A 13,269-nucleotide genomic window follows, 5' to 3' on the forward strand; every position below is an offset into this window, starting at 1 on the left:
GGGCAAGCCTAGGGTCAAAAATGAATGAGAAAGTCAAAACAGCAAGCAATGTCCAATCAAGATCAAATTCAAACATTTAGGAAGCAAACCCAATTGGTTTCATGTTCATATCATGCATCATCATCATTTCATAAGCAAAAGAAGTCAAAGCATGGCAAATGAGAGCTCATAGGAGTCAACAGCAAGACTTAACTCAAAACCAATCATAATCAATTCCAAAAATCATTAAATAATTCATGATCAATCACAATCCATAACATGACATGCATATCAAATTTCATCCCATTTGGACAAGTGGAAGGCAGTCAATGAAAATCAGAAAGTCAAAGCAATTTTAAACATGCTCAAAGAAGTCAACCAAACATGCATCAACTTAGAAAAATCATAAATCAGAGATGGTGTATGATAAATGAATGGGACTAAAACCATGGCAAAGATGAGGATGTCTAGTTATCTCATGTAAAATTTCATGTCCATATAGTAAGGTATGAGAATTTCACAAATGAAATGGGAACAAGTGTCACAAGAAGTCAACATATGACCAAGCACGGGAGAAAATCTCAAACAATTAGGAAATGCCACAAATAATTCCAAGAAAATTCACATGTAAACTAGACATACAAGAGTAGGTTCATGCAAAAAATCAGATCAATTGGGGGTCAAGAAGCATGGATACAAAAATCAGCAAGTTGGACATCAATGGTGTGACACAAATTGTCACACCCTAATTCAAAAAATCATAACTCACAAACCAGCAATGATAAATCCACAAACTCTACACCAAAATCACCATGAGTGTGTCTAGTTTAAGCACAAAAAATTTGGGAGCCATTGGATAAAGTATCACCATTTCACAAATGTTTTGGCAAAGTGTACAAAATGTGCATACATGTCACAAACCCTCATACAAATTAAAATCCACTCATCATAAAATTCTGGAAAAATCATGATAAAAAAGTAGAGATCCAGATGAATACAATGCAAAAAATCCCATGAAATTTGGATTAAAAATGAACAAGTTATGATTTTTGTAAGGTGATGTATCAAAATTGAAATAAAATGAAAAACAACATGGATTTAATAGGTCATGTGGTCCGGCCATGGCATTTTTGTAAATAAGCCATCCACTTATTAAAACACTGCGTTTTGGGCTGGAAAACGAAATAAACTGATTGGTTGTTGGCCATGCTACAGTAAACAGCACCATGCAGAACACGTGAAATGGCAAAAAATCTGGAAAATTAGGGTTTGTTCAATGCTACAGTAAGCTTCATCATCACCTTCAAATCGTGATTTTCAAAAACGCCCAGAAATGGGAATCCAGCATATCACTAGAACCAGCACACCACACACATTAAGAATCCATCATCCATTTTTCTTAAATCGAGCTAAGCAAGAAGAAATAAGCAAAAACAAAATCGAGCATCAACCTTTAAACCACCACAACTTTCAGTAAACTTAATCATTTTCAAAACTAAAACCATCAGTGAACTCAGCATTAAGAGACCTATCCAAAGCATGCACTAATTTAACAAAATAAGGAGATCGAATTTTTACCAAAATGGAAGAACAGTCGAGCTACAGATGCTGTTTGGTGGATTTGAAGTGAAACAGATGAGCTAGAAGCTTCCTACAGTTGAATGACACAAGGAACTTGGCTCATGGATGCTTGGTTTTGATCCACTCGAGTTCTGCCATTAGTGAAGGTTGTTGTAACAGCAGCTTTTCTGGTGCTTACAGTTGATGTTTGGATTTTTAAAACAGTTCACAATGTTGCTTGAATGAAGAAACAATCATGGCCAGGCTCAGTTCTTTGGAAGTTTTTAACTGAAAGATGCAAGAATGTCCAAATGCCCAATGAGAGAATGAGGGTTTTCTGCTGTGTATGGCTGCTAGCAGGGTTCCAAATTGACAGAAAATCCTCTCCAAAATCTCTGTTTTGTGGTACAAGGCATGGTTCATGAAAGTATGGAGTAGAGTGGTTGAAAGTTGTACTTTTGCCAATTTTCAAGCAACTAGGGCATGGCTGTATGTACTTCATGGGAATGGGCTTCCAACAAGTTTTAAATAACATTTCTGAACATATTTGGATAGTAGGAATGGTGGGAAATGATTAATTTAAAACTTCACTTTTTCACTTTACTTAAAATTAATTCAAGTAGGTCCAAAAATGCCATTTTGATTGGTGAAGTTTTGGTACATGAAAGTTACATTTTTGGAAAGAGGGGATCAAATGTGACTTGTAGGAAAAAACCCCACCAAAATTGGCCAAATGGTTTGAGAGATATGGCCTTTTGAAGTTCAAGAATTTCTGAAAACGATTCGATCATAACTTGCCAACCATACATGGGAATTGAGTGTTCTTGGACTTTTTGGAAATGGGAGAACAAGATCTTCAACTTTCATGTTGGGCAAAAATTCATTTGAAGCTTGTATCATGATGTAAGTTTGAGGATCAAGACTTTCCATTTTTGGTAAGTTTCAGTTACAGGTCCAGTTTCCATTTTTGGAAATTTTTGATCTGGCTTCAAATTCTTCCATGATGGTGTTTGACATGATATATGAAGACTATATGGACATGAATGAGACCTCTCAAACCAATTTCAACCATCAAACCACTGATTAAATGGACAGTTGACCACCAGTTGACTTTTAGGGTTTCTGACCGATTGTGCATTGACTGATGACTTCTGAACATCCAATCCTTGACCAAAACACTTCAAATGGATCCCCAAGTCATGTGAACATGTTGGACCAACCCTAGGGCCTTGGCTCAATGGAATTTGTGCTTGCTTGCTTGACTGACTGATCTCCTGACCAGTTTGGCCTAATTTCTTGATTGGCCTGCACTTGAGGCAACTGGGACAATGCAATGCTATGCAGTGGACCATGATATGCTATGACCTAATATGAGAATGTATGTACAATGATAGGTGCAAATTTGAGGTGCTACACATACCTTCAGTTACAGATCTCGATATGACATCGTACTTCCTAACCATAATTAGTCATTTTGATCATCCTGCTCCATCTCATGGAAATTACAGCTCGTATACTTACAGATATACAATCCTAGTTACACGCTTAACTTAAGGAATATCTCATTCCCACTCTCGCCTAGGAGGATAACTCATGTATCCTTTTGATATGGTATGGTAGCGTTGTATACATCAGGTACCACTCTCGTTGGAGTCTACTTTCGAGGCCATCTGAGGGAACTGTTCAGGTGTCATACTATGACTATCCACAGATACCTTATCGACACATCAATAAAACACTGAACCTATCTCCTCGAGATCACCACTCGGTAAGTCTCATCCCGCTTCACTCTATGGCTATCGTTATTCATAAGAGTGATATGCCTAAGACTTACACACAATGGGTTCAGTTCACATAGGTTGTCTCCCCAAGCGTCAATTCCTTTGGTATCTCTACAGATGATCGACTATGCAATACACCTTTTGAAATTTCAAGATCAATTCTATCGATCTGACTTGCATAAATCTTGAAACTCCTTTCTCAAACTTGTACATTATGACGACATACTAATGAGATTCAAGATTTATTTAGTTTCAACAATGTGTAAACGTCATGCTTCGTGATCATACCACTCAAACACCTACTTATGAACATAACAACAAAAAGGACTTTCAATAAGTCACTCTTACTCATGCCAACTAAACAATACACACTCAAGATGAACCTTGACATTCCCACGCACTTACTGACTTGGACTATCTTTCGAACCAAATATCTATTATATGTTTCATCACATAAAGGCTACATATTTGAACGACTTACAACTGACAACTCTTGCCAACAACTTACAAATTCATGTGATGTAGTACATTTTAAGATCCACACTTAATTTTGTACCCAAGTTTGGCTCGCTCTCGGTTACTAGCCACGTACTCGAAATCATGGAGCACCAAAATGTGTCTGCTTGAACGGGGGTTGATACTCTACAATCACAATAATAAAGAGATAATCAAGCATGCATACCTGCTATCAAGGCTTCACAACCCCCTGCATCTCTGGTGTTCAAGGTGTAGATATATCTGCTTCTCGTGATACTCGTTAAGCCTTCCGATTTAGATAATCCCTTGTTGTATGACCTTTTTCCCTGCAACGATAGCATCTTCATGATCCCTTTTTGCATTTCCAAAATGAAATTATTATAATTGTTGCATTACTGGGATGATACTGGTCTCATACTCTGCACTTGCTTTCCTTTGGATGGTGATCCTTTTAGCTTCAAATAATTCTACTAGAATTTTTCTGAAGCTGTCTAACTTGCTCTCTTTCAGTCTGAATCTTCTTAAATTGTTCTCGACAAAATAGCATTACCTTAACAGCTCTGCTTAAGTACCGAACTCGTGTTGGGCTACATTGTGCTCGATTTCTCCTCTAAGATCGAACGTAAATTGATCTATCTTCCACCTCTCATCCGATGCATAGGAAGCTTGTCTAGAGTAAGAAGTCATGTCTTCAAATCTTTTGGCATACTCTTCCAGGAACATACTACCCTGACGAAGTTGTTGAAACTCAAACTCCTTCTACGCTCTCAGGTTGCTCGAAAAATACTCATGAATTCCTAGAGTAACAATGTGGGTTACAGCACCTGGATGTCGGGCCCTCGTCAAATGTGAGGCAAACGTCACCTTGCCTAGAGTAACCATCTGGGTTGCTGCACTAGCCCAGCACCTGGATGTTGGACCCTCGTCAAATGTGAGGCAAACGTCACCTTGCCTCTTCGGTGCACGGACAATAAGATGGAATTAAGAAGATTGGTTTTTACTATTTGGTTTTAAAATACAGTCAAGTTCATTGCAAAAGATTTTGTAGTTTAGAGCGAAAGCATTAGGAGTAAAAGAGAATGATGTTGACATCATTGAGCTTACTGCCAGGAACGGAAACATTTTAGTTTTTTCTACAAAACAAAAGATTAATAGTAGTGGTTTGGATATAGGCACCGAACAAATTAGAGTTGTGACCTAAATCAAAAAATCATTATTTATATCGTCCCTACTCTTTCAATGCCTAAAAATATTACCCAAGGCAGCAAACACATTTTATAAGGTGAAGTATTAAGCTTGGAATCAAAGTTGCTGAATTGAAAAGGTATAATAATTTTACTTAAAACCACACATCTTTAAAAGACAAACCAATATTGCATTTTAACCCTTAGAGATTTTACGCAAACTTGAATGAACAAAAATTGCGACCAAACAGCAATGTTCATTTCACCATGATGACGAGTCCTGTATGCTTACTTCACAATATATATAGTACAAGACAGTGTAAAGAGAGAATAACTGATCAAATTCCAACATGACAAAATGACTTGGCAAATCTAGGGAGCATGTAAAAGTAAAAACACTAATGAGGAACCCAAAAATTAAATATCTGGCCCAAAACAAATAGGAAAAATATGAAACAAAAATATCTCCCTCATTTGCCATGCTGCTGTCGCAGATCAGGCAGCTCTTAACTTTAAATTCGATTCGTATCCTTTCTTTCCGCAATCCACAAACTCAACTTACTTTGGAATCATTTATTTTCAGGTCTTGCTTCCCTTATTTCTTCGATTCATGCAGGCTCTGATCTTCTCTTTGATAAGAACAAAGGAAAGAAAGGAAAAATAACTGAATGCAACAGCATAATGCACGACACACATCATTGGTGAATTCCCCAAACCAAAGTCTAGAATCCATAAGCTGTTAGTCTCTCCTATTACCTGCCCTCAAGATTGGACAGCCAGCCTTTGCAGATGCTCAAAGAAAACTTGAAGGCTGACATCATCAGTAAAGATTACATCTGAACCAGCAGCCATCTCGTGAGCATTATTATATGTTGCTGACGGATTCAGCTTCGCCAATAAAAATCTAGCCTGTAAAAGACACCAATGAAACCATGATAAGTTTCCTACTATGAAAACACTTATAATATATTGCGAAAAGTTTATAATACTCTGCAGTATTGCTCCTGGCTTGAATTAATTTGGGTAAGAAAAAATTAGAGAAATAGCATTCAGATTGAGATTGCTAAATTATACCAACCTGGGAACCATGTTGATCACACACTACCAATCTAGGAACAGGGAACCGATCTCTAATTACTGCATTGGCATCATCTTGTGGAGCTTGTAATAGTTGTGCAAAAGCCTGTACCATAAATTAAAGTTAGCAGCGGAGAAAAAAAGGAATAATGGTAAATTTACTTGACACTAACTATGAAAATGCCTCGAAGTAAAAATTACTTCCATTAAAAACTAACAGAAAGTAACTATGATCAAACCGTAAAATCTAAAGATAATCTGTGAGCAGAATTATCAGGTAATAACAATTTCTTTAGCAGGATATGGCTGCACACAAACCTGGTGTTCTGGTTGGTTCTGGTATCCCAAGTTGCGCCATTGAGCTATTGTCATCCCATGAAAAATAACCACACTAAAGTATGAATCTAGCAACAGAATCCGGTCTGCAGCAATGGAAGCCACATCCAACAGAGCTGGTGCAGGCAGTGAATTAAATGAATATGATATTAAAGATGGCTGAATCATGACAGCCGCATTACTAATATTTTCCCGGTTTAACAACATGCGGAAGTATGCAGTCTCATCTGGACTGTTGTTAAAAACCTGTCAATAGATTTAACCATTAGCTAACAAGCAGGACTTCAAAGCAGGAAGAAAACAACAATAACAAGTACCTGTACAAACTGTGAGCGTCGCAGATTGAACATAAACTGGGGAAAAAGAGAAAATGATGGATTTAATGTAAAAGATGATGGATCATCCTTGCGGTAGTCCCCAAACTTAGAACAGAGGCGAATGAGGAACCTATCCAACCACCGTGTGGCATCAAATGTTTCCTGATCAAACAAAATTGATGCTCAGAAAAATGTTTATACAAAAGTAGATTTGAAATTTTGACACAGCTAATAAACGTCCAACAAATACAACTTGAATTTCACACTAGATAAAACGGTTATTTGTAGCATGTTATTAGCAAAATGATTGAACAAGCGCAATCTTCATCAAAATCATCAATATCAAAGCCATTTGCCCAATTTCATGTTTTACTAAAACTCCCCACTAGATATTCGCCCAATTTCATGTTTTACTCACCACTAGCTAGTTGCACAATTTTATGCAGCTAAGCAAATAAAATCTAATACTAATCTTGTTAGGAACCCAAGAGTTGGATTCCATAAAAATAACACTTTTATTAAGAATTAGGATAGAATAGGAGAGAATCTCTTGCTCAAGGATATAGAGTATACCCTATTCACAATTACAATATTCAAAGGTGAACTACTCTACATTGTATTCTCTTATTTATACAAATAGTCATATAACAGCCTCAACTAACTAACTACTTCTACAACAACTCTTAACTACTTTAACTACTCTAATTAATCACTATCTATATCCTAACAAATCTGAATATAAAATTTATCTCATACCTCTGTCTCCATTTTCAGAGAAGCATATCTAGCCATTACCACTGCAGCAGTTTCTTGGTCAAATCCTTGGACCAATTCCTGAATAGCAAAATAATGTAAGTAATTTGAAATCACACAACTAATCAATTTAAGAATCTCAATATAAATAAATAATTGTCTATAGATTAGGCATCTGCAAATGTCTCAGTTAACTTCATTGATATACATAATAAATACACATAAATGCAAATGCATTTAGATTCGGGATCTGCATATGACATAACTTGAAACTCATACTTATCAGCATGAAGAGTAAACATTTCATGCTTTTTTACAGCATTTTAATTTAGGTTTTCCAAATATTTCTATGACATTGAGAAACGAACTGCCATCAATAGCCAGACATAAAAAAGACCAGAACTACCTCAGAGCTAACAGCACTATCTACCCATCTTCTAGTTACTGTTGTTACACGAAGCACTAATTGACCATCTGGGCCTTGGTAACTGCAATAAGACCATGACCATTATTAATGCTCAAGACCCAAGGAGATAGTGGAAAGACAATCAAAACTATATTAAGATCCTAATTATGAAATTTCCCCAACATAACCTTGTAAGGAACTGCAGGTACAGTTGTGGGTTGACAGCACCTGGAGTATTTGAACGATCACTTGATGAAAGATCAAACAACACAGTCAAGCATGTACTCTTGTCAAGGCCGCACATCTTCCACATTGTTGTGTTCCCCTCTCCTATGACAGTATCAGCAACAGAAGGCCCTTTCTGCAATATGTGATGGTAACAATCAAGATCCAGAAATACCATGCTATGATCTAGTCTTAGTTCTTTGACCCAACACAGTCACTAGTTCCAGAATCAATAAGCAACAAAAAATGAAGAGTTAGGAGCATAAATCAAATCATCTAACCTTCTCCAACGATGTGCATGGTCCAACGATTCCCTGAATTTTGATTTCCTTTGAGCAATTTATCTCAAGGGTTCCACTGAAACATATACACGATTAGCAGCAATCGTGTCTGATAAAGGATAGGGAAATATATGTGGACAGAAAAAGAGACAAGGGGGCAGAATTTAATTAAACAAAAGTTATAGTGCAAAAGCATCTCGGTAAGAAAAAGAGTATCATTAGGCCAAGAGACAGCCCAACTATGTTGGCACATCACTTGGCACCAATTATCTGCAGCACCCAACAAGTAATACGGAAAAAATAAGAAAGAAATAACAATAGCCAAGGAGGGGACATTAAAGGAGACAGAGAAATGTAAGTATCTAAATAATAATAAAATATCATTAGAACACTTAAAATGAGAGAATGCTCACTTGAAACAAAGACCGAGAGATTGCTCCCCGTCTTCAAAAACACGCTTAAAAGAATCCTTGAAGACTGAATGACCAAAACTTTCAGACAGGACAACAAGGCCACCAGTTCTTTCAACTGCAACTTTCATTTCTGCAACTCCAACCTTAAATTTAAAACAACCATAAATCAGGACAAAACAAAAAATGAGCACAATTAATGCAACAGTTTTTCAAATTTAATGCAACAGTTTTTCAAATTTAATGCAACAATTTGACAATATACAAACTAACAATTTTCATGAAATACTCTGCACAACATAACCAAAAACTTCCTGGCAATTCACAATAGGAATTCAAGATTGAAATTTAAAACATTACCAGCTTCACTCTCAAGAAGATAAATGAATTGGTAAACCCAATACCGTCAATATGAACACCAAGATGGATGTATTAACCACATTGAATTATATAGATTAACAGGTCTTGTCGCCATGTGTTGCCAGTTAGGGAGAACCAAAAGTAAGTTCAGAATCTATAGTTAAGTAAGCCCAAAAACTTTCTCGTGAGGAATGCTATGGATAAAATGGTTCTAGTTAATGTATCACCAAAAAAAGAATATAATATAAGGTATACTTATGAAATTAAATCAAGAAAACCAATTCCAGCTGTAATGTTAAGGGCCATTTGTTTAGGCTTATTTTAAGAAAAAAGTACTTTTTAACTCAACTATATATCAAAAAGAATTTAGACATTTGGAATATCTATATAAAAACATAAAAGAATAACTTGTTTCATTTCAAAGCTTATCTAAGTGCACGCAAAATTGTTTAAAAAGAACATTTTCAAAAAAACTGAAGGATGGAAACTGTTTAACCACTCAGCAGACATGCTGAATTAGATACGTTCTAATGTAAAATTGGGAAAAACTGAGTTGCATGGTAATATTATGGGCCCGTTTGTTTCAGATTTTGTTTTAAATGATTTTTATAGTGTTCAAATGAAAATTTGGTTTGAATAACTATTAATATTTTAAAAACCACTTTTATCAAAATTATTTTTGAAAATACAAAGAAAAAATCCATTTTTTTAAAGCTAAAACAAAGAGGTCCTATATTTGATGATAAGAAAAACCAAAACTACATGCTTCAGAAATGTTACTGAGCACACAACTTATGATGTGCACACATGCATTCCATAGCCAACTAACAAGAGATAATTACAAGAGTATGAGAAAATTATTAAAGTCGCACAAACCTGATCAAGTGCCGATGCAAAGACATCTAAAACATGACCTTGGCTAACCAGCTGTTTTGCAAGACCATCATAAAATTTGACTGCTTTCTTAAAGTAAGGCGCTGCATCTTTATCAAGATCTTTATGAGAGCGCACTGGGTCAGATAGATCTTTAGACACAATCTGCAAAGAATTTTGAAATCAAAATCCCAGCATCAGCCATATTCTATGTATGGATTATTCAGTGATTGTCAAGAAAAACAATCATTCCACTCCTAACAATAATTTTATTGCAAGTGCAGTATCTAACAACACTGCCCTGAAACTTGGATATCAAACACCTAACAAATCATTCCACTCCTAATGCTGAAGCTTGATTAATGATGAACACCATTTTCCAAACACTAGCTAGTTTTCTATCCACCCAAAACAAAAGCCATGGCATAAAAACAACCAATTAATAAAAAAAAATACACCAACAGAATAATGGTATACCGTGCCGGGTCCTTCCGTGCATGGTCCCCCAACCAAAGTTATAATTCTAGCTCCAGTCCCAGGAACACAAGCACTGAGCAATCCAGCTGCAACACTCAATGCAACACCGGTGCAGCGAGCGGGGCGTTTGCCAGGAGGAACAGGCCACTGATCTCTCTGCAATTCTTCCAACAGCTGAAAAAACAAACACAAGAATAAAAAACGGAATCATCACAATTCATCATGGCAGTAAAAAAGAGACAATCAAATAAGCTTTATCATTGGCATTACCGCATTGAGAGTGTATTCACAATCAGATGCAGGCAGCAAAAAACGGGAAACACCAGAATTAGGGAAAGGAGCACCCTTAATCGGTCTCCTTCCCGAAGCAGAAGCAAGACCAAGCTGTTCCAAAATCTGATCTTTAGGAATCTCTTTGGAACCACGAAAGACATAAACCTTAGACATATCGGAGAATCCCAATTCATAAACCTGAACCTGAGTCCCAAAAGAGACAAAACCGACAAGAGCATTATCAGGTAAAAGGCCGATCGCACGACCAAGAGCCGATTTGAGATAATTGATCTCTTCTTCAATGATACAAGTATCAAGGAGGAAGAGAAAAACAGGGGAAGGAGGAGGGTTAGGATCGGAATGAGGAATGGTGTATTCAACGGTTGTGTATTGCGGGTAAAGTTCCCCAGGGAGATTGGTTTCAGAGATGGCGTTATAATGAGGAGGAAAATGGTTCCGTTGATAACAGAAGGGACAGATCCAGATCTTGGCGGTGAAGTCGACGCGGGAGAAAGGGTTGAGGGCGGAGGTGCAGGTTTTGCATCGGAGAGGAGCGTAAGGGAGTTGGGGAATGTCAGGATGAGAGCGGATCAAGGCGATGGTGGCGGCGAGAGGGATGACGCACTTGCTGGCTTCAACTTTGCTTCGTGGCCAAACGTTCCATGTCATGCGAACTCCGTCGACGCCTTCGGGATCTGTGCTGGCAATCTCCGACATCCTTTTGTTACAGTCTGATTAAGAACGATTTGATTTTTGATTTGGGAATTGAGATGCAAAGGGTTATTTCTCTCTGGTTTACACCCTTGCTTGCTCGGACGGACCAGAACCGTAACGCTGTGCACAATGATGTTAAACAATGACAACACACATTCAACGCCAATACTAATCAATCACCTTTTCACTCTTAATAAAATTACACTCTTTTCTTTTTTTATATATTATTTATTTTTAATCCTAAAACATTCTTACCTAAAACACTCATAAACAATATTAAAATTAAATATCAAAAACAATTTTAAATAAAAATTATTTCTTAAACATAAATTATATATATATATAGCATGCACATGATTTTGTTTTATTAGTTTTGATTATTTATTTTTTTAACGTGTGCAATGAATATTTTGTTAATAAGTACATTAAATTTATTATTATTTTATATGCTATTTTAATTGGTAAATGTGGTTTATTGCATCATAAATAATGCAATTTTTGTGAGGTCCCACCTCATATATATGTATTAATGTAAAAAATATTTTTCAATTAACTAATTCTATAGGATTATATTAACGGGAATGGATACTCTCATTTTTCTCTTCTTTTTATTCTGTATCTCTCTTAATATCATTCTATTTCTTCATTAAGAAAGGAAAAGGATAATATGATACAAAGTAAATAGAATGAAAGTTAACAAGGAGATACAAAGTAAATAGAAGAATGCGAGAAAATATCCAAAATCATGATATTATCCCTATGAAAATATGAGATTTTATAATTATTGTCTATATGAATTTGTAATAGTTATTATTTAAAAAATATCAATATTCTTTTAATACAATTTTATTGTATGATCTTTTTTCTTTAATTCTATTATTATATATATATATATATATATATATATATATATATATATATATATATATATATATATATATTATTTTAGTTAATTCCAGTTGTATTTTTTCTATTTGTCTCATTCACAATAGGAGGCGTCAATGTCTATGGCGCCTGCATGTGTTGACATGTTAGGCGCCTAACCTTTTGGCGCATGCATTTTATATCTCTTCTGTATAAATACCTCGCCTTGGATGCAATATTTTTCACATAAAATCTTCCCCTACTACCATATTTTCTTTCATTCAACTCCTTTCTCCTTCAAGTTTTTGTGTTTTAACCATGTCTGAATACATTCACAAGCGAAATGCCGATTTAATATTTTCCGTTGTTGCGTCTTCGATAAAGATTTGACTCTAGAATATAGATTCATTTGAACATCTTAATCGGACGTTGAACAGTTGGTTAGATGGAGAAATTGGAGATGGTGAAAGGATTAGAATGATCAAATGGTTTGTGTCCACGTTCAACCAAAATGGAGAAGTGCGTGAATGAGTGAATATTAAGACTGACAAAGACGCTCATAGGATGATGCATTACATGTTCAAAATTGTTTTGATGATTGTAATCACATAGCTTTTGTATTGTAGTTTTTTAATTGTTTGTGTTATTGTTTATGTAATGGTATTTTCCTCACAAACGTATAATATGAAATAAACTTAGTTTTTCATATATTGCAACAGAGGTACATTTGAATTTATCTGGTTGTGCTCGTTCCAACACTAGGGCAGTTAGTACGATTGTGACCTGACTGACGACATGAACTACATAATCTAACCATTTTGTTCGCCGTATCCATTTCGGTTCGAATGCGGGTGCTTTGGGCGACCCTTTTTCTTCCTTCGCATAACTCCGTTTTGTCAGACGATGTCCCCTTGATATTCTG

General features: G+C 35.9%; 1 protein-coding gene across 1 annotated transcript; it reads right to left on the minus strand.

Annotated features, from left to right (window-relative positions):
• Positions 1 to 5,208: 5,208 nt before the first annotated feature.
• LOC127083154 (protein transport protein SEC23) lies at positions 5,209 to 11,651 on the minus strand. The gene is made up of 12 exons (XM_051023403.1): positions 10,767 to 11,651; positions 10,497 to 10,670; positions 10,023 to 10,184; positions 8,790 to 8,932; positions 8,377 to 8,452; positions 8,059 to 8,231; positions 7,871 to 7,952; positions 7,468 to 7,545; positions 6,712 to 6,873; positions 6,377 to 6,640; positions 6,060 to 6,164; positions 5,209 to 5,890 (listed from the first exon to the last, which is right to left on the minus strand). The coding sequence occupies exons 1-12, from the start codon at positions 11,484 to 11,486 to the stop codon at positions 5,744 to 5,746; spliced, it is 2,286 nt and encodes a 761-aa protein (XP_050879360.1). The 5' UTR covers positions 11,487 to 11,651; the 3' UTR covers positions 5,209 to 5,743.
• Positions 11,652 to 13,269: the final 1,618 nt, after the last annotated feature.

The sequence above is a fragment of the Lathyrus oleraceus genome, chromosome 5 (assembly GCF_024323335.1).
Source record: "Lathyrus oleraceus cultivar Zhongwan6 chromosome 5, CAAS_Psat_ZW6_1.0, whole genome shotgun sequence".
Lineage (NCBI taxonomy): Eukaryota > Viridiplantae > Streptophyta > Magnoliopsida > Fabales > Fabaceae > Lathyrus > Lathyrus oleraceus.